Source organism: Oryctolagus cuniculus, chromosome 17 (genome assembly GCF_051225735.1).
Source record: "Oryctolagus cuniculus isolate XC-2025 breed Fujian yellow rabbit chromosome 17, ASM5122573v1, whole genome shotgun sequence".
Lineage (NCBI taxonomy): Eukaryota > Metazoa > Chordata > Mammalia > Lagomorpha > Leporidae > Oryctolagus > Oryctolagus cuniculus.
The window spans coordinates 35052629-35079231 of record NC_142883.1 but is presented as its reverse complement, the minus strand read 5'-3'; the positions used below and the strand labels follow the sequence as shown (position 1 = coordinate 35079231).

General features: G+C 40.0%; 1 protein-coding gene across 2 annotated transcripts in view; it reads right to left on the bottom strand.

Moving 5' to 3' along the window:
• The window catches only part of VMP1 (vacuole membrane protein 1), a 136794-nt gene that overhangs the window by 18432 nt on the left and 91759 nt on the right, over positions 1 to 26603 (bottom strand). Inside the window, exons 8-10 of one of the 2 annotated variants that reach the window (XM_002719255.6) lie at positions 15691 to 15771; positions 11192 to 11308; positions 3228 to 3289 (exon numbers count right to left, since the gene is read on the bottom strand). In XM_002719255.6, coding sequence (XP_002719301.1) covers positions 3228 to 3289; positions 11192 to 11308; positions 15691 to 15771 — 260 coding nt within the window. Of the gene's footprint in view, positions 1 to 3227; positions 3290 to 11191; positions 11309 to 15690; positions 15772 to 25312; positions 25714 to 26603 lie in introns of those variants that run through there. The other variant, XM_089317310.1, reaches the window with a different exon arrangement.

The window sequence follows — 26603 nt, the reverse complement described above, 5'->3', positions numbered from 1 at the left end:
TGCTGCTGCTGCTGTTTTTCTAGCTTGTGTGTTGATTTTTTTTCTGCTTCTGCTGTGGCAGTTCATCACTCTCTTATTTTGGGTATATAACTTTAAATATCCTTCAAAAGACTGCATTCCAAACTTTACAACTTCAGTTTGATGACTGCCTATACCAATTAGAGTTTTAACCATGTGAAGGGTAGAACTAACAATGAAAAGGGAATGTCTCCACAATACTTCAAGGCACTACTTTTGGCTCAATTCAACAACAGGTCTAGTGAATCCATCAAATGGCTCTCTTATCTGAAATAGACTGGTTCTGTGTTTATTATGACATGAGCACAGAAATTTAGGTCTACTGAAAACGTATTTTCTTGTTTAACTTGACCTTCTTAGTCTAGGCTTTATGATTCTACTAATTTTCATCTGAACATTTATATTTAGGAGCATGTTCAATTGGAGAATCAGATTAATATATAAAGTTATTATTTACAAAGATTAGAAAGATATCCTCTGGCATCTGATGACAAAGCATTACTATGACTTGCTAAGTTGCATTATTTATTTTGTTTAGCATATTATCTAGAAAAGACACTGAGGTAACCCCTGTACACAGTGCTGTACACAGTGTACAGTGCTGGGGAAAGATGAGGCCATCAGTATAATTCAATATGCCTCCTGAAAATTATTTTTTAAATGTGAAAATGTGACACTAACTATTTAATTCAACAAAAACTTGAGTCCAATGGTTGGCATTTTGGCATATTAGGTTAAGCCTCTGCTTGTAATGCTAACATCCTGTGTCAGGCTACTGATTAGAATCTCAGCTACCCTACTTTACTCCCAGTCCAGCCTCCAGCTGTTGTGTCTGGGAAAGCAGCAGAAAATGGCCCAAGTCCTTGGGTCCTTACACGCACATGGGAGACCTGGATGAGGCTCCTGGCTCCTGACTTCTACCTGGTCCAGCTCCGGCCTTTTTGGTCATTTGGGGATTAGAAAGTGTTCCCTGACTTAAATCAGATAACCCCTTTCTCAGGGACCTCTCTTCATAGCTGTACGTACTACATGCACTTACAGGTGTATTTTTAGGTGAGTATATGATTATTGTCTTTCTGCTACTAGTCTGGATCTGTAACATATAAAGGACTTTATAAGGATTCAGACAGCAAAAGAACTGGAGCAATTAAATGTCCATGTACAAATTATAATTCATACTTATTGAAATGGTTCATTCATTCAATGGTCCACTCAACAATACCCTGCTAACTCACTAGGAGAGGGAGAAACCACCCCCCTAACTATGCCCTATCTCAGCAGGAAGCAGCCAGGGAGATTGTCAGTGTGTCCATTCCCTGTTTCTCTCTCCCCAGCCTCTTGTCTTTGTAACACCAGAAGTTTTTTTTTCCTTTCTTCCTACATAGGTATTAAAATGCTGGATCTGTGAGAACACTGGGCCTGAATCCCAGGCCTGATGAAACCACAACGATAGATAATGGAAAGGCCAGTACAATGCTTATTGCTCTGGGAGGCCTTTCACCTGGTGGTGACATTCCAAACTGCTAAAACAAAGCACTGTAAACTTCACCAAGGAGCCTTACTGCACGTCTCCCACCCCACCTCATCAAGAGGTCCATGTGGCACTCTGCACCTCCCCCAACAAGCAGCAGGCAGAGTCCCTTCTCATGCTGCTTGTGGGGCGAGGTGCAGAGCACCACATGGTTTCAAACTCCCTGCCTTCTGTCTGGGCAGGCTCAACCCTCCTTTCTCTTTACTGCCCCCTCCAAATTCTGTCCTCCCTAAAATAAAGTCTTCTCTACTTTAATTAGCTGCCTCTTCTCCTTCTTTGAACTCTGGAATCATAAAACCTAACATCTATAATCAAAAGTTTAAGAATTAAAAAAAAAACAAAAAACAAAAACAAAAAAAACAAACAAGGATTGGCTCCACTAAGAATATTCTCAAGAATATATTGTTTTCTTGGGGGCCAGCGCTGTGGTGTAGTGGGTTGAGGCCCTGGCCTACAGTGCCGGCATCCCATATGGGCACCAATTCAAGACCCAGCTGCTCCACTTATGATCCAGCTCTGTGCTATGCCCTGGAGAGCAGTGGAAGATGGCTTAAGTCCTTACCCGCATGGGACTCCTGGAAGAAGTCCTGACTCCTTGCTTTGGATCAGCACAGCTCCGGCCGTTGTGACTAACTGGGGAGTGAACCATTGGATGGAAGACTTCTCTCTCTCTGCCTCTCCTCTCTCTCTGTGTAACTCTTTCAAATAAATAAATAAATAATCTTTAAATATATATATAGCTTTCTTAATTACTACACTGAAAATGAACCAGAGAATATTATTAAAAATCCCTTTAAAAAAGATTTATTTATTTTATTTGAAAGGCAGAGTTACAGAGAGGCAGAGGCAGAGAGAGAGGTCTTCCATCTGCTATTTCACTCCCCAAATGGCTGTAATGACTGGGGCTGGGCCTATCTGAAGCTGGGAGCTTCTTCCAGGTTTTCCACGTGGGTGCAGAGGCCCAAGGACTTAGGCCATCTTCTGCTGCTTTCTCTGGCCCATTAGCAGGGAGGAGGATTGGAAGTGGAGCAGCCACAACTTTTTATGGGATGCCAATGTGCAGTTGGCGGCTTAACCCTTTATGCCACAACACTGGTCCCTGTCTAACTTTTTCAAATAAATACATAAATCTTAAAAAAAAAAAAAAAACTAAACACAAAAATAAAACCACTGGGTAATTTTAGCATTTTTATGGCCTAATTTTTACCTAATGAAGTAGGAGGTTCATTACCTGACATATTTTTGTTAATAGAATAACATCTTATCATGCCTTATTTAATGAAATTCTAAAATTTTATGTAAGATTTATATTTAATTAAATGTAACTGTGTCTAGCATCTTACTGTACTGACATACTAAAGTTTCATCAAACTGTAATGAAACACATGTCTTTTATATAAAGAGGATTTCTAATTTCTGTGGGAGAGCTATGAATGCAAACCCCCAAGCTTCTTTTAAATCAGGAACTATCTGGCTTGATACATATCTGGCTTACAATTAAGCATGGATAATGTGTCCTTGCTATAGGACAAGAAAGCAAGCATCAATTTATTAACAGGGCCAAATACTTTTGCTTCTTAAAAAGTAGTTATCTCAAAAATTCTGTCCTGACTCAATCTTCTACACATTTGTCCCAAACAGTGAAGATATTAAAATTAGTTCTTAAAGAATTACTCACCCAATGAAAGCCACCATCTGTTCCACTATGTGCTTGCTGAATGTTACTATAACAAAAATTTTCTGTAAGAAAAAGACCAGTTTAAACAAAGATTTAGTCATCAAAGACCCTAGTAAAATTTCACAATTCTGACAATAGTCTCAAAAAGGTAAAGTTCTGCCCCAAATTGCAATTTTTCAATTTTTTCTAAAATAAAAAACAAAATTTAATTAAAATGTTGTCTAGTTTGTATTTTAAAGATTCTGCTCTTAAACACAGTTTTAGTCTAACTAGGATATATGACCACTCCTGAGGGAAAATACGAATCATGAAACCCAAGACTGGGAGAGAATAGTGGACATTCACATGTTCTGGGTATCTAGGACTTGTGCATACCACTGCAGTCTTGAGTTCCTGAGCTTCACCACTGAAATCAAAGCTGACAACACAGATCTGAGCTAAATCTAATCCAGAGAAAAAGAAGGAAGGAAGGAAGGAAGGAAGGAAGGAAGGAAGGAAGGAAGGAAGGAAGGAAGGAAGGAAGGAAGGAAGGAAGGAAGGAAAACAGGGAAGGAGGGAGGGAGGGAGGAAACAACAACAACAAAAATCTGTACATCTTTCAGGGAAAGTTTTTAGAAAAGCACCATAAAAATTCTGTTCCCAGACTTGGAATGAGCTCAGCCTTTCAGGCTTATGGCTGAACTGATAAGATCCAGGACATATTCAGTTAGGTGGTAATGAGGCACTCTCTCCATTAATTAGAGATATTAATACTGCAGCAAATGTTAACATAAAGGAAAACACAAACTTCTGTTACCGGTTTTCAGGAGCAGAGAGGTAAGGATACTTCTTCAAAGCCTAAAGAGGTGTACTAATTTTTCTAAAAATTGTAAATGTTTTTAGTTTATAAAATAAATAAAGAAACAAAAGTTATACAGGTTCAAAGAAAGGAAAGTTTAAGCTTAGATGAAAAAAAAAAGATTTATTCAAAAGGCAAATTTACACAGAAATAAGGAATAAGGAGCGACAGATTTTCCATTGGCTGGTTCACTCCCCAAATGTTGGCAACGGCCAGGGCTGGACCAGGCTGAAGCCAGGAACCTGGAACTTCTTCAAGGACTCCCACATGGGTACAGGGGCCCAAGCCATCTTCCACTGCTTTCCCAGGCACATTAGCAGGGAGGTGGATTAAAAATGGAGCAGCCGGGCCTCAAACTGGTTACCATATGGTATGCTGGCACTGTAGACAGTGGCTTAACTTGCTACACCACAGCCCAGGCCCTAAGGTTAGCAAAGGGCAGATAATTATCTAATTAAATATGAATAATTCTAGATTCTCTCTCCACAGTCCTAGTAACAAACTTTTCAGTGCTGTCACTGTTTTAGCAAAGGATGGATAATTATCTGATTAAATATCAATAATTCTGGATTCTCTCTCCATAGTCCTAGTAAACTTTTCAGTGCTATCACTGTTTGTTAAATACTTAACTTTAGCCAATATAACAATAGGGGAGGAGGAAAATACTACAAATAACAAGTCTTTTAATCTACTCATGATGAATCTCAAGAAAGTGGGTAGTTAGGCCAAAACATACTATTTCAAGTAGAAGACTAATGCTGTAATGTGTACAGTGTATGAATATTATGAAGCTAACAAGACAACTATTATAGATATTTTCGAGAGGAAAATATTAATATATGAGATTCCATACTAAAAGCCAGTTACTTGAAGTTATAATTTTATTAATCATCTGAACTAATGTTTTTGCCTCTCAGCCTTTCACCACCATGATATTTCCTTACTATAATTTCTTAATATTAAAAATAAGCCAATACCCAGATAGTTGCGCAATATCACTAAACAAAATAAGGGGCCGGCCCTGTGGCGCAGTGGGTTGATCCTCTGCCTGCAGCGCCGGCATCCCAGATGGGCTCCAGTTCTAGTCCCAGCTGTCCCTCTTCTGGTCCAGCTCTCTGCTGTGGCCTGGGAAAGCAGTGGAGGATGGCCCGGGTCCTTGAGACCCTGCACCCCACACGGGAGACTGGGAGGAGGCACCTGGCTCCTGGCTTTGGATCAGCGCAGCTTCAGCCATTGCGGCCATCTGGAGTGTGAACCAACGGAAGGAAGACCTCTGTGTCTCTCCCTCTCACTGTCCGTAGCTCTACTTCTCAAATAAATAAATAAATAAAATCTTAAAAAAAAATAAGGAAAGGGCCGGCGCCGCGGCTCACTAGGCTAATCCTCCGCCTTGCGGCGCCGGCACACCGGGTTCTAGTCCCGGTCGGGGCACCGGATTTTGTCCCGGTTGCCCCTCTTCCAGGCCAGCTCTCTGCTATGGCCAGGGAGTGCAGTGGAGGATGGCCCAAGTGCTTGGGCCCTGCACCCCATGGGAGACCAGGAGAAGTATCTGGCTCCTGCCATCGGATCAGCGTGGTGTGCCGGCCGCAGCGCATCGGCCGCAGCAGCCATTGGAGGGTGAACCAACGGCAAAGGAAGACCTTTCTCCCTGTCTCTCTCTCTCACTGTCCACTCTGCCTGTCAATAAAATAAAATAAAATAAAATAAAATAAAATAAAATAAAGAAGCTGGATCAGAAGTGGGGTAGCTGGGACTCAAACAGGCACTCCAGTTTGCTGTTGCACCACAGTGCCCTCCCCCCCCAAAAAAAAATAAAAAAAAAAATAAGGTTTTCTTTTTATATGAAGCAGCTTGAAAATTCACTGTTAGGGAAGACATAAAATGTGTCACACATTTAAGAACATATGTTTCAGAGTCTTTTAGGCTGGAGGTCTGAGTGAGGATACTACCAAATAAACAAAAGGCATAATTCACCAAATAGCCCTATCAAGCACTGGCACAGAGAAAACAAGGGGAAATGCATAGCACAAAAAAGAAAGAAAGGTGTAGGAATTACTGGTGCCATTCGGACCAAAGAAGCCATCTGTGAAAGGAGGGGCCAGCTAAGAAGGAATCTTAGATTCGGTGATCAAATGTTTACTAAGTGCCTTACTAAGTACTACATGCTATTCTAAATGTTAGAGCACTTCAGTGAACCAAGAGACACTTTTCCTCTCCTGCAGCTTATAAAAATCCCATGTATGAGCCGGCGCCATGGCTCAATAGGCTAATCCTCCACCTTGCGGCGCCGGCACACCGGGTTCTAGTCCCGGTCGGGGCACCGGATTCTGTCCCGGTTGCCCCTCTTCCAGGCCAGCTCTCTGCTGTGGCCCGGGAGTGCAGTGGAGGATGGCCCAGGTGCTTGGGCCCTGCACCCCATGGGAGACCAGGAAAAGCACCTGGCTCCTGGCTCCTGCCATCGGATCAGCGCGGTGCGCCGGCTGCAGCGGCGGCCATTGGAGGGTGAACCAACGGCAAAGGAAGACCTTTCTCTCTCTGTCTCTCTCTCTCACTGTCCACTCTGCCTGTGGGGAAAAAAAAAAAATTGTGGAAAATGGAATTAAAAAGTTCATTTAAAAAAAAAAAAATCCCATGTATGTTGGTGTGCTGATGGTGGGGAAGGTAGGGAAACAATAAATACCCAGGATCCATAGGTCATATGGTAAATGAAGTGACATGAATGAGTATGCTCACTTCCTTCATTACTTAGGAGAAAGGCAATGTCTCTAATATCTCTAAAGGTAGACAACTTGAACCTGTCCGTTAGAAAGGGATCTCCTGATCTATCCTATGAGGTGGGTTGATTTGAATATTTTAGGGGAAGGTTAATAGCTGGCAAGACATCAAAAAACATAATTATTAACAAAGAAGGCTGTTAATCTGAATTTAAGCTGAGGAAAAAGGGAAGGAGATGGGTGTTTGGCTAACCCACATTCCACATCAGAATGCCTGGGCTCAGAACCTGACTCCAGCTTCCTACCAATGCAGGCCCTGGAAGTCAGCAGTGACAGAGCCACAGCTGGGTTTCTGCCACCATGTGGGACACCTGGATTGAGATCTCACCCCATGCCCAGCCTCTGCTGTCGTGCGGGCATGTGAGAATGAACCAGCATATGGGAGCTCTTTCTCCCTCGGTTTGTCTGTCTTTCAAATAAATAACAGGATAAATAAAGAGAAGTTTTTGCTTTTGTTTTAAAGGAAAGAAAGAAAATCAGATGAGAGAACAGGTTTACTATGTGAGTACAGAAAAATCTGTGTGTGGAGATTTCCTCCCTATTTTTTTCAGAAATGGCTAAAATGTTTATATTACTCACTAATATTGCTTACCCAGGAATGAGAAATGCTTGTTCTAAGCTACATCTGGGTGTACATCAAGTGACATGCCTTTACGAAGTATGTCACCATGAGACAACGGAACATAGCAAACATATCCCATGGGCCTAGTTTACTGAACGAACTCAGATACTTTCCTTTTGGAACACAAATAGACTTTAGTTTTCTCTTTGTCCCTCCACATGGATACAGGGAATGAGCTTTGACTTGACAGAACTACGCTGGAATTCCAGGGCCTTAGGCAAGTATTTTACCTACTCTAATACAGTTCCATCATCCATGAAACATAGAAAATAACTACTTTATAGTGCTGTTCTGACAATGAGATAACCTATGCAAATTATCTGGCACAGGTCCTGATAAAAAGTAGGCATTAAACAATTTAGTTTTCTTAGTCATGTAAATATTTTAAAGTTAAGAAAGAAATGTAAAAGAATGAAAAGAACACTGAACTTGAAGCCAAAAGACAGGTTCAAATTCCAGCTGTTACTCTCTTAGGCAACTATTACTTATTAACTTCAGCTTGACAAATATAAAAGGGTTGTCTGATTCCTCTATCCTAGGATTACACTAAGTACCTTAAAGTGTGAGTACTATACAAAATTAAACATTATCATAATTTAAAAAATAAATCTATTGAGAATGTTTTCAAATACACTAGTTTTGAATCTTTCTGTAGTAATTGGTCTGATGTTATACACCCTATCACAATAAATAGGGTACTGATATAAATTTTGCTGTAATGTATAGAATGCTAGTAAATTTAAGAGGTATAAAGCAGGGGCCAGTGCTGCGGTGTAGCTGGTAAAGCTGCTACCTGGAACACCAGCATCACATATGGGCACTGGTTTGTGTCTTGGCTATTCCACTTCTGACCCAGCTCCCTGCTAACAGCCTGGGAAAAGTAATGGAAGATGGTCCAAGTGCTTGGGCTCCTGCCACACATGTGGGAGACCTGGAAATGCCTCCTGGCTTTGGTCTGGCCCAGTCACAGCCTTTGCAGCTATCTGGAGAGTGAACCAGTAGGTGGAAGATATCTCTCTCTCTCTCTCTTTCAAATAAATAAACATTTAATAATACTTAAAAAAAAAGAGAGAGGTATAAAGCAGGACACATAGGGGCTGATGTTGTGGCTCAGCACATTGGGCTACTACCTGGGAAGCTGGCATCTCATTTGAGGACAGGTTTGAGTCCTGGCTGCTCAGCTTTCAGTTCAGCTCTGTTGGTGCATCCAGGAAGGCACTGCAAGATGGCCTGAGTGCTTGGACTCTACTATCCATGTGGAAGACATGATGGAGTTCCAGGTCCCCAGCTTTGGCTTGGCCCAGCCCTGGCTGTTGAAGCCATTTGGGGAGTGAACCAGTTGATGGAAGATCTCTTTTCTAAGCCAGGAGCCTGGAGCTTGTTCTAGGTCTCCCACATGGGCCATCTTTCACTGCTTTCCCAGGCCATAGCAGAGTTGGATTGGAAGTGGAGCAGCTGGGACTCAAACCGGCACCCAAAAGGGATGCCAGCACTGTAGATGGTGGTTTTACCTGCTACGCCACAGTGCCAGCCCCTAATCTTAAGCAAAGTAACAGCACTGCAATATTTACAAAACAGTATTCAGAGAGTGGGTATTTGGTCTATCAGTTAAAACACCCATACCCTTCACTGGAATGCCTGGGTTTGATTCCTGGCTCCTGACTCTAGCTTCCTGTTAATGTACTGTAGATCCTGGGAAGTGGCAGTAATAGCTCATGTGATTTGGTTCCTGCCGCACATGAGAGAGACCTAGATTGAATTCCCTGCTTCTGGCTTTGGCCTGGCCCAGCTCCAGCCATTGCAGGCATCTGAGGGAGTGAGCCAGTAGATGGAGGGAGATTTGTCTGATTCTCAAAAAATAAAAACACTTAAAAAGCAATAACCTGTATTCACTGAACAAAATACTTAACATTAGTAGAAGAGATATATTCTTTGAAGGAGGAAAAACATATCCTTGAGATTCTGAGAAATTATTACAGCAGGATAGGAGAGCCCAGCTCAATAAACTCATCTCAAATCTAAGATGAGAAATTGGGGTCAGGAACAGGCATGTGGTATGTAGTTAGCATGTTGACTGAGATGCCTGATACTGTACTGATACTACTATGCTGGTTCGAGTCTTGGTTTCCTAACTTCTGATCCTGTGTCTCGTGAATGCACATCTTGGGACACACAGAATGACAGCTCAGGTACTTGGGTCCCTCCACTCATGTTGGAGACCTGGACTGAGTTCTAGGCCCTGGCTTTGGCCTGGCCCAGCCCTGCCTGTTGTGAGCATTTGGGAGTCAAGCAGTAGACAAAAGAGTCTATCTGTCTCTCTATCTCTCTGCCTTTTAAATAAAATGAAAATAAACAATATTAAAAAAAAAAAACTCTAAACTCCAAATAGTACTTACAAAAAAATAAAGAAACTAGGGAGGTAGGGGCAACTAATGTTTTCCTGTTTTATTCTTCCCTTCTAAGAGCCAGAGGCAGAAGTGCTAAGAAGAAACTGGGGAAATATGCTATTTATACTTTTAACTATTATGGAATCATATGAGGATACAAAACATTACTTCACTGTTCTTTCCTTTCTTGACTACCTCTCTTTGTTGCAAATTACACTGATTGAAAACAAACTTGCAGTTAATTTTTATTTTATTTTAGTAAGATCTGCCCTTAGAAGGAAATAATTCATATCATATTTCTGGAAGCACATACCCACTACCCCATTATTTGAATCATTTGCTTCTTTTTTTCAAGTACGTATGAATAGAGGAGACAAAGTAGACAGACGTACCCAAATACCCTATCCTATTTGGTTAAGAGTTGCTTTGAGGACTAGCAGATTCTCACTTCTCTAACCACAATCTACATCTTCTTGCCTCTTCAGAGACCCTTTTCTTCCTCATTTTCCCCCATGCTGACATCTGGCTGATTTTCGGTAAAGGATACTGGTGCCAAGAAAGGAAGTGCTAAGTAGAGCTGCTATATAGAGTATACGAAAGAAAAATGAGAATCAGTGAAAGGCAGTATTCTCTCAGCTTGTGGTCAGTGAAGAAACTACTTTTTTCTTTTTACTATATATGTGAAAATGGTGTACATTTTCCTGCACAGGAATACTACTTTTGTTTGGTAGAAATCTTGGTTTGGGAAGGGCGCTTGGTCTATTAATTAAGATATCAGTTAAGATGCCTGCTTCATATAGAAGTGTCTGGGTTTGAGTACCAGTTTTGCTCCCAACTCCAGTTTCCTGCTAACACGGACTTTGGGAAGCAGCAGTGATGACTGAAGTAATTGGGTCTCTGTCACCTACGTTAGTGGCCTGGGTTGAGTTTCTCACTCCCAGATTTGGTCCCTAGCCTGGGACCATCGCAGTTACTATGGGATGTGGAACAGCATGTGGGAGCTCTCTCTGCTTGTCTTGCTTTTTCTCTTCTGGTTCTCTGATAAATAAATTTAAAACAAACATCTAAAAAGATTTAGTATGCTAAAAATCTGACATTAAAAAAAAATCTTGGGGTAACAAGTTTCACAAAGAAAGAAGGCAGGAAAGAGAAAGGAAGGAAGAAAGAGGGAAGGAAAATGAGATCCACTAGTCTCCAAATGAGTCAATGCTTTTATTATCTCAATAAGTTATAACTAAAAGAGCAGAGATGGTAATTTAACAGTTCTCTTAGGAATGAGCATATGTTTCAATGCCTTATAATAGATTCATCATCATGAGGTATGAATCAGGGAGTATGATTACCTGGATATGCATTTTAATTATTGCTTTCCCAATCAGGGTTGCACCAAAGAAGGTCCAAAAAGGTACAAGAAAATGTCCACATGTTATTCCAGCCAGATCAAATAAAGGATTTGGAATCTATAAAGAGGAAAAAATAAATTACCTTAGATATAACCCAAAGAACAATTTAATTTTACCACTCACTGGTAGGTGTTATTCTGCTTTAAGCCTTGCTTACACAGCCAATCAAGGGAAAGGTTCTGGTCAGCACTAGACTGTTCAGAAGGCGCTTAGGCAAATGTTCTCATGTGTCTACCACCACTCATACTCATCTCAGGCTGCTGTTCAATCTGTTCACAGTGAACCAAGCTGTTCATTTGCTTCCATTACTCCTGGCTAATGCCCCATGTACATCTATCTTTTTAACATGAGAACTGGATAATGCCAACAGACCCACAGGAATTTTATCCTATTCAGTAGTTTCTTAGTCATTTGATGGCTGTTTTCTATGGGAAGGTCTGAGGGAAGAGCCTTAAGGATATTTCAGTAGTAACTAGGGTTCTAAAATCTGTAGCCTGAAATATGAATATTAATTAGAATTGCTTACAACTTTACCATTTTAATAAACTCATACAGGTGTTAATGGCAGATGTGTTTTCATTTTCTACATTAGAAAATTATTTCTTTTCTATTTTATGAGAGTCCAAGGCTGTGGAGATATGTGACACATTTTGGAAAGAATATCAAGTGTAGAAATATGAGAGCACATAGATTCAGATGTTTTGAATACTCAGTCCCACACAAAGAAATGATTCACAGTAAATACCTTTCCAACATTCCCACGTTGTAAGAATGCTAAGAGACAATTTCATGTACAAATGCAAAGAAACCACAAGCTGTTTTTGAGCACTTACTTCATCCATTTTTCTCCCACAGAAGTACTCTGCCCTTGTGGCTGCTGGCTGAATCATTTATTAGCCAATTAATTTATAAGATTTCAGTTTTAACCACTGAAAAGTCTAGTTGCTTAAGAAAAATTTGTTACATATGGTTTTTTAAAAACAATTCTGTGACTAATTTATAATTCATTATTTTGTCATTAACACTTGGAATCAATACCTCATTTTTGTTTTTCTCACCTATTTTCAAACACTGTGTAATTTCTTCCCTTACAACCATGTAATAACAGTATCACCTACACAGGATCACATCTGCCATATATATATTTTTTAGATTTTTTATTTATTTGAAAGTCAGAAAGAGAGAGAGAGAGAAGGAGAGAGAGGGAGGGAGAGATCTTCCATCCGCTGGTTCACTACCCAAATGGCTGCAACGGCCAGCGCTGGGTCAGGTTGAAGCCAGCAGCTAGGAGCCTCTTCCAGGTTTCCCACATGGGTGCAGGAGTCCAAGCACTCGGGCCATGCTCCACTGCTTTCCTAGTTGTGTTAGGAGGGAGCTAGACTGGAAGTGCAGTAGCCGGGTCTTGAATGGGATGCTGGTGCTGCAAGCGGCGGTTTAACTTTCTACACCACAGCGCCGGTCCCGATCTGCTATATCTTATATTATGTTACTCTGAAAAGTCTGTGAATTATAATATTTTCCTTTATTATCAGGCTGGCTTCAGGTTGAAACAGAAATAAACTTAAATTATACAAGATATGTAAAGGCTGAGTTGATAAAAATTAGAATTTGTTAACATGTTAGATATCCCATTCTATGTTGGAAACTCTCACAACAGCATAATCAATGCATATTATTAGATATGTGTATTTTTTTCAACTTTTAACAAATATACTGGAAAGAAGGTTAAAATTAAAAGAACTATGCAGTTCCTTTGCAACTTTCCATAAATTAAGAATTTTATTGTCTTAGTTTAAATGATAACAAAAAAATTAATAGACTCCTTTTCAAGATAAATCAAGTATACACAAATACAGATATTAAAATGTTTCTAAAGGAAAAACTCCTAGAGGATCAAATTGATCTTTCAGTTTATTTTAAATACTGATAACACCTAATCAAGCATAAACAAGAGTAGCCAGGGGCCTGGGGTTGTAGTGTAGTGGGTAAAGCTGCTACCTGCAACACCCGCATGGGCACTGGTTCACGTCCTACCTGCTCCACTTTCAATCCAGCTTCCTGCTAACAGCCTGGGAAAAGCAGAAGATGGCCTAAGTGCTTGGGTCCCTGCATCCACATGGGAAACTGGAAGAAGCTCCGGGCTTTGGCCTGGCAGAGCCCTGGCCGTTTAGGTCATCTGGGGAGTGAACTAGCAAATGGAAGATATCCCTCTCTCTTTTCTCTCTAACTCTGACTTCCAAATAAATAAATAAATCTTTAAAAACATGGTAAGTAAAATTTAAAAAAGTGGTTATTATATAAAGTAGATTTTTGGCAGTTAGGACACAGGCGTAGATGACTACCAAAGAATTACTTTTTGCTTTATTAAATAAAAAATACACATATTTTCTACAGAAATATTGAAACCTAACCTTTACTGAGTTCTCTGACTTTTTACACACTTTTCTAAAGGCTTTACTTCATTAACATACTTAATTCTCACAATGTGTTACACCCATTTTACAGATGAGAGTAGTAACACATACAGGTTAAGGGATTTGTCCAGGGTAAATGGTGGCAGAGCAGAATTCAAATCCAAGCAGGGAGCATCTCAAGCTTGTTCTCTTTGTCTCTAAGCTAAGAATGCTGTTACTAGTAGGAGCCTCAGCTGGGTCCCATTCTTCTGGGCTTCCATAGTACCTTTTCTTTATTACTGTATTTCTAAAGTCTCTCATTAGACTTCAGGATTCTTGAGAAGAGGGAATGAATATACTTTTTCCTTTCTTTACTCTCAGAATGCAATAGTTGACTGGAAGCTGATGAATCACAATAACAAGTTTATGTTGTAGGCACTGCGTTAATCACTTGCATATATAATCTTAAGTCCTCATATCAGTCTTTGCAATGAGTGTCCTAAGGCCCCATTTTAAAAACTAGAAAACTAAGGCTCAAAGAGAATAAGTTGACTGAGATTAAATGGCTAATAAAAAGATAAAAAGTCACAACTTTTTTTTTTTTTTTTTGGACAGGCAGAGTGGACAGTGAGAGAGAGAGACAGAGAGAAAGGTCTTCCTTTGCTGTTGGTTCACCCTCCAATGGCTGCCGCGGCTGGCGCGCTGCAGCCGGCGCACCGCACTGATCCGATGGCAGGAGCCAGGAGCCAGGTGCTTTTCCTGGTCTCCCATGGGGTGCAGGGCCCAAGCACCTGGGCCATCCTCCACTGCACTCCCTGGCCACAGCAGAGGGCTGGCCTGGAAGAGGGGCAACCGGGACAGAATCCGGCGCCCCAACCGGGACTAGAACCCGGTGTGCCGGTGCCGCAAGGCGGAGGATTAGCCTAGTGAGCCACGGCGCCGGCCAAGTCACAACTTTTTTATGAACTTGAGTCAGCCTAACTTTCAAGACTACTCGCTTTTATCACTGTTTCACACTACATTCTATCTACAACTTGCTGAAATAGTTGTAGTCAATAATGTGATAAGCAGCTATATTAAAAAGAAGTCATATTATGAAAATACCTAGTATTCTGAGGATCACTAGATAGTAATTTAGATATATGTGTATTTTAGAATCTCTCTATAATACTGATATCACTTCATAAATTTTGGTAACAAATGGTCTAATTTTTGGTCAATTGCTTTGCTAAGGTGGGAGAAAGTTCAAAGATGCAGTATGCATGTTCTAGAACATAATAGATAAAGTACCTATATATGTCAGCAGACAATAATTTTGTGAATTTTATTTATAATCACAGCCTCATATCAACTAGATGCCTTGTTAGTCTGGCCAAATCCTCCACTGAACTACCAATAAGTATATATAGGCGACCAAAGAAAATTCTGGTTGAAGTGCTCCTCTTGGATATTACTGTTTCTAGTACGTTAGAAAGGGACCAGGATAAATGCAAGCTCACCAAGGAATGTCAGTCTCACGAATCTGAAATTTAAGACATTCAGTTTTAGACATAAATGGCTTCTTAGTTCACAATAGCCAAAGCCTTTAACTTTGCCACAGAAGATTCTATTACCTCGCCAGGAGTTAAGGCACTTAAGACAGGTTTCATATGAATTTGTCCCTGGAACTAACACTTGAAACTTTAGAAAAAGAGCTCCCATCTATTACTTTGTAGAAAGAACAAAGTCATTATTTGGTCAAATGCGTTCACTATAAATTTTTTATGGAAAAAATGGATTTTTTTCTGGTTTGTTCTTACTGAATCAAGTCATTTGGGCCTGAAGTCATCATTGGGTGACGAAATATCTAAAATTCGATAAACAAGATGTAATACTATCCAACAGAAAACAGCCTAATTAGTAAGGTGAGTGATTCATAAAGCTAAATACCAAATAAAAGTGATAGCATTTTTGTTTCAACAGGAATCTACCTTTTAAGAACAAACTAGATCAAAATATACTACTATCATTTAGTAAAATTTCTCACTTTTAATATAGTTTACTTACTGAAGCACAGGCCAAAATTCCAAAAAATCCAACTTTCTGTACTAGGTTTTGAACTGCGAGTTTAGCCCGAGAGGCAAAGTCCTGCAAAAAGGAGGATTTTAAAACACTGTAATTATGCATATATATATAATATAAATATGAACAATAAAAAAGCAAAATATAAAAGGAAGACAAAATATAAAAGGAAGACAACTCTTTATAGGGGTTATTGCATTAAATACCTCACCTGATGGTACTGATTCACTTAATAAGATGATTAAAAAAATAACAATAGGCTGTTCAGTAGAATACATGCAAATAAAATCTCAGAATACTGCCTGTACATCCTTAAGCTTTTACTACATTTTAAGACTAAACCAAAACACTGTCACTTTAGGTACAGGATTCTTTCTCGGTTCTCTAGGCATGAACAAAATATTGTAAGCCAACCATAAATCAATTAATTCTTTTAGAAATATTGGCCCAGCACACCTTTTTCTTCTGTCTCCTACAACTAGCCAGACATAACCCTTGATTAATATCAGAGTAGGAAGCCGGCGCCGCGGCTCACTAGGCTAATCCTCCGCCTTGCGGCGCCGGCACACCGGGTTCTAGTTCTGGTCGGGGCGCGGGATTCTGTCCCGGTTGCCCCTCTTCTAGGACAGCTCTCTGCTGTGGCCCGGGAAGGCAGTGGAGGATGGCCCAAGTGCTTGGGCCCTGCACCCCATGGGAGACCAGGATAAGCACTTGGCTCCAGCCTTTGCATCAGCGCAGTGCGCTGGCTGCAGTGCGCGGCCGCGGCGGCCATTGGAGGGTGAACCAACGGCAAAGGAAGACCTTTCTCTGTGTCTCTCTCTCTTTCACTGTCCACTCTGCCTGTCAAAAAAAAAAAAAAAAAAAGAGTAGGAAACTAAGATTTTCAATCAGCCTGTGAAGACACCTCTGCTGACTGCAAGCCAAAAGATGGCAAAGATGGTTATATTATGTTCATCACAAAAGCAAAATATTTAAATTTTAAAATGTTTTAATTAACATTTAAATGTTTAAAATGTCTTTTAAACTTTAAAATGTTTCATTAACACTTTAGCAATCCTGGGGTATAGGTAGAGCAGACAGTATCATACCCAGTCTATAGAACACAAAACTGGGGCTGGTGCTGTGCCACAAGAAGTTAAGTCTCTGCCTGTGGCACCAGCAATCCGGTATGGGTACAAGTTCGTGTCCCAGATGCTCCTCTTCTGATTCAGCTCTCTGCTATGGCCTGGGAAAGCCAATGAAGATGGCTCGAGTGCTTGGGTCCCTGCACTTGCGTGGGAGTGCCGGAAGAAGTTCCTGGCTCCCAGCTCTGGACGTTCTGGCCATTTGGGGAGTGAACCAGTGGATGGAAGACCTCTCTCTCTGTCTCTCCCTCTCACTCTATTTCTCAAATAAATAAATACATCTTTAAAAATAAAAAAAAAGAGTACATGTCTTTTAAAAAAAAATAGAATACAAAACTGCAGCCCAGAAAGTTCAAGTGCTAAAGATCATAATTTTAGAAGGGGCCAAGACATGACTCAATACTGAGACTCTGAAATCAGTGCTTTTTACCTCACGATACCACCTCTTCCCAGGCTTAAACTTGCATTAATTGGCTGGCTAGGTTATTTCTCTGATTTTTTTCTTTCAGCATGTTAAAGGTACAAGTATGTACACATAAACACAAAGATACACACACACACTTCGCGGAAGTCTCAATTTTTTTTTGGTTTTGAAATGACATATACTCTATTCTAAATTCAAATGAAAATGGTTAATATGATAGCAAAATTAGCTATTGTGTGTCTTTTTTTTTTTTTTTTTTAAGATTTACTTATTTATTTGAAAGGCAGAGATACAGAGAGGCAGAGGCAGAGAGAGGTCTTCCATCCACTGGTTCACTCCCTGGATGGCCGCAATGGCCAGAGCTGCGCAGATCTGAAGCCAGGAGCCAGGAGATTCTTCCAGGTCTCTCAGGTGGATGCAGGGGCCCAAGGACTTGGGCTATCTTTTCCTGCATTCCCAGGCTATAGCAAAGAGCCAGATCAGAAGTGGAGCAGCCGGGACTTGAACAGGCGCCCATTTGGGATGTCGGCGCCTGCAGGCGGCTGCTTTATTCACCACGCTGCAGTGCCAGCCCCTAATAAGTGTCTTTTTAAGAAGTTTTTGTATCATAGAATCTCTTTTCTCTTCAGTCCATTGCTCTAATACACAATAATCTTATAGAAAGATCAGAATACATGGACTGGCAAGGTGGCAGTGGGTTAAGCCGCCATCTACAGCACTGGTATCCCACATGGGCACTGGTTTGAGTCTCAATGCCCAACTTCCAACCCAGCTCCCTGTTAATGCACCTGTGGAAAGCAGAAGATGGCCCAAGTGCTTGTGCTCCTGTATGCATGTGAGAGACCCAGATGAAGCTCTTGGTTACAGCAATTTGGGGAATGAAATAGCAAATGGAAGATCTCTCTCTCTCACCGTGACTTTCAAATAAATTATTTTTTAAAAAAAGGTAAAAAAATAAACAACCAGAATTTTTATGTAGTCTCTAATATATAAAAATTAGTTTTTATAGATCAAATGATACAGACAAAATAAAGTGGTGTAGTTAGAAGGTCTAGTGTCCTGTTTTCCTTTATCTTAATTTCAAGCTTTCAGAATCTTCCACTTATTTAAATAAGTGATTAGATAGTTCTACCATTTCAAACTAATGGCCTTTTTCTACTAGAGAGATAAATACACACACATGCAATTATGAGCTGGAAGACAGGTATGATTATACCAATCACTTTAAATTAAAAAAAGATTAAATATTATGCAGATTACCTATTATACTAAAACTGATTTCCTATATCTCTTTTCCTCTTTCCTTCTACAAAATAGGATATTTAAGACTACAGAAGCTTAAGGAAACGTGTTCTTAAAAATAATCTAAAAAATAAGTCAAATTAATGCAGCAACCAACACACAGGAACATGAAAAATAAGTAACTAGTCATTCACTTTGGGGCAGAATCTCTTTGCTCAACAGAATTAGGCAAGAACAAAAGAAAACAGATTCCTTGTTCTTTCAGATGTCTGGGTACCAATCATCAGTTATCCTTAAGGGTGCTTCAACAACCTTTACTTAAGCAAAAAAGAGTGAATCTATCTAAACAGTAAAGCAGAAACTTCCTTAAACTTCTTTTGTTTTCATCTGAAACTTGGCATATATTACAAGAACAACAAAGTGCCTTTTGTGAAAGGCCATCTACTAAAATTGGATTTCATAAACTTTATTATGTATTTAACACACAGTGACCATGCTAATTTCAGTTCCTATGATTTTTTCCAGGTCCTTCAAAATAATCTCAGAATTAAAATCACATTCATATATCAAGTAGTCCATGAACAGTCACTGACATTAAATGAACATGTACTCCGGACAGCTGTTTCCATGAGAAGAAATGAACAGCAGCAGAATCTGTGGTTTCAGGGAGCACCTTGTTGTTCCTTCCTCACCAGTGTGTGGAGGAGGTTCTCAGTATTTGTAACAAATTTAAAATATCTTACAATAGCCAAATAACTCTTAATTAGATTTCATAAACAAATTTATATTTTGTTTTTTATTTTAAATTTATTTTACTTTTTAGAGTCAAAGATATAAAACTTACTGATAATTGAAATGGTTTTAAAGGCTTTATTTAGTAATTTTGCTGAAATTATTCTTTTAATATCTAAATGATCTACATGTTAAATGTAATTTTTATCTCCTTGATGCTTTATAATTTTAAAAGTTCTCTGTTTTTCAAAGAACCTCAGCAGTTTTCCATTGTGTTAATTTGGTAGTGTCTTCCTATCATGTTGACTGTAAATATGTCAATGAATTAAACCATTTATATTCCCATTTGTCTTTAAAACACAAAAGGAGATTTTTACTCATTGTGTATTATTTCTTAACAAACCCCAGTATGCTCATGCACTTAACATCACCAAAAAAAAAACCTCTTTTTACTAAAGTTTGAAATAAGCATTTTCAACAAAATTTTCTGTTTTAGAAGTAAAATAAGTAAGCCAAGTAAAAATGTGCATGAATAATAAACAATAGCTTTAAGAGAAATAGAGGAAAATAATTACCAAACAAATTAGTAAGCTATTCAATTTTCAAGTTAAAAATCAAAGGAAATTAATATTTTAACAGTGTTGGAATATTTGTGGGAACAATGTAGCAAGTCTCATTTGGTTACTTCCTCAATGGTCATTTTCATTTTTTCAAAAGATCTGTATAAGTCAAGGCAAATTCCTTTTAATAGTTTCATTTCTCTGTATTCACATTTCACAACTTTTATCTATTTCACAATTTAAGTGTCTGAGAGGACAATTTCATTCTCTAACTCTATGTAAGTAAGAAACATGTATTTATAATTAGTAATCATAAACCATTTTCTCCTTTTCCCCAAACACTATAAGAAAACCGAGGAAGAAAAGTTAGCAAAATTCCTTATTAATGAAACTTCAAGAAAAGAAAGAAAAAGAGACAAAGCCTTAAAACCTGAAATTCCTGTACCATTATTACTGACATTTCTTTACCCTAAGATATAATTTATGATGAAGGAGTAGCCAAAATACAGTTGTGGGTTCGAGTCCCAGCTGCTCCACTTCTAATTCAGCTCACTGCTAATGCACGTGGGAAAGCAGAGGAAGATGGCCCAAGTCCTTGGGCCCCTGCACCCACATGGGAGACCGGGATGAAGCTCCTGGCTCCTGGCTTTGGTCTGGCCCAGCCCTGGCTGTTGTGGCCATTTGGGGAATGAACCAGCAGATGGAAGATCTCTCTTTTTCTCTCTCTCTCTCTCTTTGTAATTCTGACTTTCAAACACATAAGTAAATCTTAAAAAAAAAAAAAAAAAAAAAAGAAAAAGCAACAGATTCTCCCTAAACACATTAAATAAATACACTGTTACTGGATATAAATGTGTATTTGGTTAACATCACAATGGAAGTTTAAATTTTCTGCTTTTTATTTTTTTTAATTATTTTTATTTTATTTATTTGAAAGCCACAGTTACAGAGAAAGAGAGAGAGAGAGAGAGAGAGAGAGAGAGAGAGAGAGAGAGAGAGAGATATCTTCCATCTGCTGGTTTACTCCCCAAATGGCTTGGGCTGGACTGGGCTGACACCAGGAACATGGAGTCTCTTCCAGGTCTAGTATGTGGGTGCAGGGGCCTAGGAACTTGGGCCATCTTCCACTGCCTTCCAAAGCACATTAGTAGGGAGCTTATACAGGATGCCAGCGTCACAGGTGGTTGCTTTACCTGCAATGCCACATGCCAGTCCCAATTTCCTGCCTTCTTAATCCATTATATTCTTTTGTTAAAATTTCTGCTGTTCAGGATGCCTTTTTCCCATATCTGCTCCACTCCTGACTCCAGATCCCTGCCAGTGTGCACTCTGGAGTCAGAAGGTGATGACTCAATTACTTGGGTTCCTGCCACCACATGTGAGAACTGGACTGAATTTCTGACTTCTGGCTTTGGCCTAGCCCAGGCCTGGCTGTTACGGACATTTGGGAGTGAAGCAACAAATGGGAGATCTGACTGCCTGTCTCTCTGCTTTTCAAGTTAATAAAATAAAATTTAAAAATAACTAAAGGATAGGCGTTTGGTATAGTAGTTATAAAATACCACTTGGGATGCCATCATCCTGCATCAAAGGGTATAGGTTCAAGTCCTGGCTCCATTTTTCAGTTACATTTTGGGGGCAGCAAGACATGGCTCAAATACTTGGGTCCTTGTCATCCCTGTGAAAGATGTGGACTGAATTCCGGTCTCCTGGCTTTGACCTGGTGTAGTTCTGGCTGTACAGGCGTTTGAGTAGTAAAAAAGGTGATGGGAGATCTCTCTTTCAAATAAATAAAATAATAAAAATAAAAATAAAATAATAAAAATAAATGTTGTGATAAGGACTCTAAATAAGTAAAATACACATGTAGATGGAATTGTACAAAGAATACACCCACGTAACCACCACCGAGATCCAAACACACAGTATTACCAGAAACTCCAATGAAGGCATACTTTGTAATTTTAAAGTTTTCTTTCTTTACTTGAAAGCAAGAGTTACAAAGAGAAAAGAGAGATCTTCTATCTTCTGGTTCATTCCCCAGAAGGCTACAACTGCCAGGGCTGGGCCAGGTAGAAGCCACAAATTTTATCTAGGTCTCTCATAGGGTGGCAGGGGCCCAAGCACTTGGCCATCTCCTGCTGCTTTCCCAGGCTTATTAGCAGGGAGCTGGATCAGAGCTGGAACTTGAACTGCTGCCCATATGGGAAGCCAGTACCACATACGGTGGCTTTACCTGCTATGCAACAATGCCAGCCCCTTCATGACTTCTGTTACCAACATTAAATTTTTCCAATTTTTGAATGTTATATAAATAAAATTATATAGTATTTCCTCTTTGATGTCTGGCTCTTTTTAAAGGTTTACTTATTTATTTAAAAGACAGAGAGAAAGAGAGAGCAAGTGAGCAATCAATCTTCCATCCACTGGTTCACTCCCCAAGTGGCTGCAACTGCTGAGGCTTGGCCTGGCTGAAGACAGGAACTCCATCCCTGTCTCCCACATGGGTGGCAGAGTGCCAAAGCACTTGGGCGACATTCTTCTGCTTTCCCAGGCACATTAGCAGGGAGCCAGATTGGAAGTGGAGTGGCCTGGAAACAAAACATTATGGGATGCCGCAGTCCAAGGAGGTGGCTTAACCTGCTGAGCCACAACACAGGCCCCTACATATGGCTTCCTCAGCTCAATATTATTTCCTGGTGATTCAACTCTGCTGTTGCACATAGCAGTAATCAGTCTGTTCCCATTGTTTTGTATCATCCCATTGTATGGCTATGTCACATTGTATTTATTCTATTGTTGGGTGACATCAGAGCTGTGTGTGCAGTTTGGAACCATTATGATAACGCTGTTGTGAAAATGGCCAAGTACTTGGGCCCCTGGCACTAACCTAGGATATCAGGAAGAAGCTCTTGGCTCCTGGCTTCAGATAGGCCCAGCTCTGGCCATTGCAGCCATTTGGGGAGTGAACTAGCAGATGGAGGATCTCTCTCTTTGTGTCTCTCCCTATCTCTGTAATTCTTTCAAATAAATAAATAAATAAATCTTCTTAAAAAAAAAAGTGATTGTAGGGGCTAGTACTGGGGTATAGTGGGTAGGCTGCTGCCTATGTTGCTGGCACCCTATGTGGGTGCTGGTTCACATCCAGGCTGCTCCACTTCCAATCCAGTTCCCTGCTAATGCACCTGGGAAAGCAGCAGATGGCCCAAGTGCTTGAGTCCCTGTCACCCATGTGGGAGACCTGGATGGATTTCCAGGTGCCTGATACAGCCCTGGCTGTTGAGGACATTTGGGGAGTGAACCAGTGGAGGGAAGACCTGTCTTTCTGCCTCTCCCTCTCTCTCTGTAACACTGCACTTCAAAAATTATTTAAATATAAAATGATGGGCTATGAGTTATGAACAATAACAAAAGGAATTGGGAGTAATCTTAAACTGATTATTGAAAACATCTGCTAAATTCTTTGCCAAACAGGTCCATAATCCTAAAAATCTGAAAAACAACTAGAATAATTTAACTGCCTCTGGAAAATCATGTGCAGTTATGATAATTTCATGCTAGGAAAGATATAAAAAAATAAGATAACAATCCATGGGGTAAAAACAAGGTGGACAAAGAGACTTAGGGCTATTGGATATGAATACCAAATAATTACATTCTCTAGAAAGGGTCAAGAGGGAGCTGACTGAAATCTATAAAGCTATGAAAAAGAGGAAATGAGAAGTGTTTAACAAATATTTTTTTAAAGATTTATTTATTTAAAAGGCAGAGTTAGAGAGAGGCAGAGACATCCACTGGTTCACTCCCCAAATGGCTGCAATGTCTGGAGTTTGGCTGATCTGAAGCCAGGAGTCTGGAGCTTTTTCCAGATCTCCCATGTGGGTACAGGGGCCCAAGGACTTGGGCTATCTTCCACAGTTTTCCCAGGCCATAGCAGAGAGCTGGATCAAAAAGGATAGTCTGTTCAAGTCTCAAGGAAAGGGGTCTTTTTAGAGGCATTTTACAAAAGGTATTTGAGATACAAATCTGAAAGAAACATTTCACATTAGTTTAACAAAGGTAATCTACCTTTCACATTGAGAACTATGTCAGGCTCATTGCTTTTTTGTTGTTTGTTTTTTTTTTAAAAGATTTATTTTATTTATTTGAAAGGCAAAGTTACAAAGAGGTAGAGACAGAAAGAGACAGAGGTCTTCCATCTCGGGTTCACTCCCTATGTCCACAATGGCAGGAGCTGGGCCTATCTGAAGCTAGGAGCTGGGAGTTTCTTCTGGGTCTCCCACATGGGTGCAGGGGCCCAAGGACTTGGGCCATCTTCTACTGCTTTCCCAGGTGCATTAACAGGGAGCTGGTTGGGAAGTGGAGGAGTTGGGACTTGAACCAGTGCCCATATAGGATGCCAACTCTGTACGCTGGGGCTTTAATTGGCCACAGTGCTAGCCCCTAGGCTCACTGTTGTATGAACATCATAGAGTGTACTTCAACAAACTAGGATGACTATGACATCACTAGGTGATATGGCCTTACAGGACCAGCATCATGTATGTGGCCTACTGTTGACTGAAATGTGATTTTGCAGCATCTATGTATCTACTTTTTTTGGGGGGGAGAAGCACTGGATTAATAATATAATCATACTCACTTCCTGAGATCTCCACATAGTGCTTTAAAATCATGACAGTTAAGAGTTTCACACAGTAAAACTCAAGATAGGAAAAATGGAAAGAAGACTCTATGGAGAGAAATCTCCTTAAATAGCTAGGCAAGAAAAAACTATAGATCTATCATGGCAAACCATCAGCTTGGGTAACTTGAAATAAAAACACCTTGGCAACAGGGAATGAGCATAACAGTTACTCTGTTGTCTGTGTCTTTGATTCAGCTCTACTCTTGGTCCAGGACCTCTGGGAACACTCAGAAGTTATAACAGAGGGTGGGCTTGTATTTAGCATGTTACTGGTTTGCAAACTCATGAGCAAAAACACAGAAGCATACTTAATCTGCTGGTTCAAGTTGCAATGAAAGGGGCCTTCTTAGAGGCCATTTAACAAAAGGTGTTTGAAATACAACCCTGAAAAAACCGTTTTAAATTAGTTTAACAAAGGTAACCTAATGCTTACCTACTCCTTATTCTTTTTTCATATCTGTAAACAGGTGTGGAAATGAAAAGAACAAAGTAGACATATAATAAACCTATATTCCACTCCAATGTCCAAGGCAAACTAACAGGAAACACCTTAAATATTTATTACTTACTGTGCTTTGTTAATGACTAGGCTGTATTAACCTCTTATTTTTCATTTGAAAATCATCTGGTTTCAATTAAATTGCTTCACCATCAGCAATTTTTTTTCTATTTTAATTTGATCATTTAGAGTTAAGGAGCATGGCCAGAGCATAAACAATTTTAAGCTTCCATTATTCTGTATTCTTTCTTGTAAGGACTAGCTAGCTCAAAATGTTCTATAATGCTTCTTTTGTCCAACATATATATTGTTACAAAAAAGGAGGCAGAATCACAATAATTTTTAGAAAGTTGGATTTAAATATTTTTACTAAATTTGTCTTTATTAAATATTTATTTATTATTTGAAAGTCAATTAGAGAGAGAAAAAAAAAAAGAGAGAAAGACAGATGTATCTTCTATCCACTGGCTCAGTCCCCAGATGGTTGCAACAGTTAGGACTGAGTCAGGTCAAAGCCAGGAGTCAGGAGCTTCATCTGGGTCTCCCATGTGGGTGGCAGAGGCCCAAACACTTGGACCATCCTCCACCACTCTCTCAGGTGCATCAGCAGTTAGCTGAATCGGAAGTGCAGCAGCTGGGATGTGAACTGGTACCCATATGGGTTGCTGACATCACAGGTGGAGGTTTTTCCTGTTATACCACAATGCCGGCTCCTAAATTTACTTCTTAAATAAGTAAGTCTGGTTGAAGATGATAACGGTAAATGCAGAAATGCACATGGAAAATAAATGGAAACAAGAAAGCACAATGAGCAGACTTCTCAGTGGCCATTCAGCAGCTTGCGTCAAGTTGCACTATCTGTCCTGTTCAGTTAGTTAAAATTATAGGAATGAGTTAAATAAACAGAAGAGCCAGAAAAGGGAGAAAAGATTAAAGGCTAGGTGTGGGGTGGTAAGAGAACAGTTCAAAATAAAGTAAATGCTTCCTGAGAAAGGAAATAAAAGGAAGCATGAAGAATTCCAGCATAAATCATGCTAGATGTGCTTAGAAACTACAGACATAACTATTCTAAGTGCTACCTTTTCTTGCTGAAAAAATACAAGTGATCTTTGGTATCAAAATCTAACTGCAGCCAGTGCCACAGCTCACTAGGCTAATCCTCCACCTAGCAGCGCCGGCACACCAGGTTCTAGGCCAGATTCTGTCCCGGTTGCCCCTCTTCCAGTCCAGCTCTCTGCTGTGGCCCAGGAGTGCAGTGGAGGATGGCCCAAGTGCTTGGGCCCTGCACCGCATGGGAGACCAGGAAGAAGCACCTGGCTCCTGGCTTCAGATCAGCGCGGTGCGATGGCCACAGCGCGCTGGCCGCGGCGGCCATTGGAGGGTGAACCAACAGCAAAAGGAAGACCTTTCTCTCTGTCTCTCTCCCACTGTCCACTCTGCCTGTCAAAAGGAAAAAAAAAAAAAAGAAAAAAAATCTAATTGTACTAACAGTTGAAATACCCCACAACAAAATCCATCAAGAGACCACTTAACATTGCTTAATCTTCATGGTACTTTGTGGTAAAATCATGAGGCAGCTACGAAAGAAGATCTAGCTGACCTGCCTTTTCAAAAAATAAATGCTATTGGG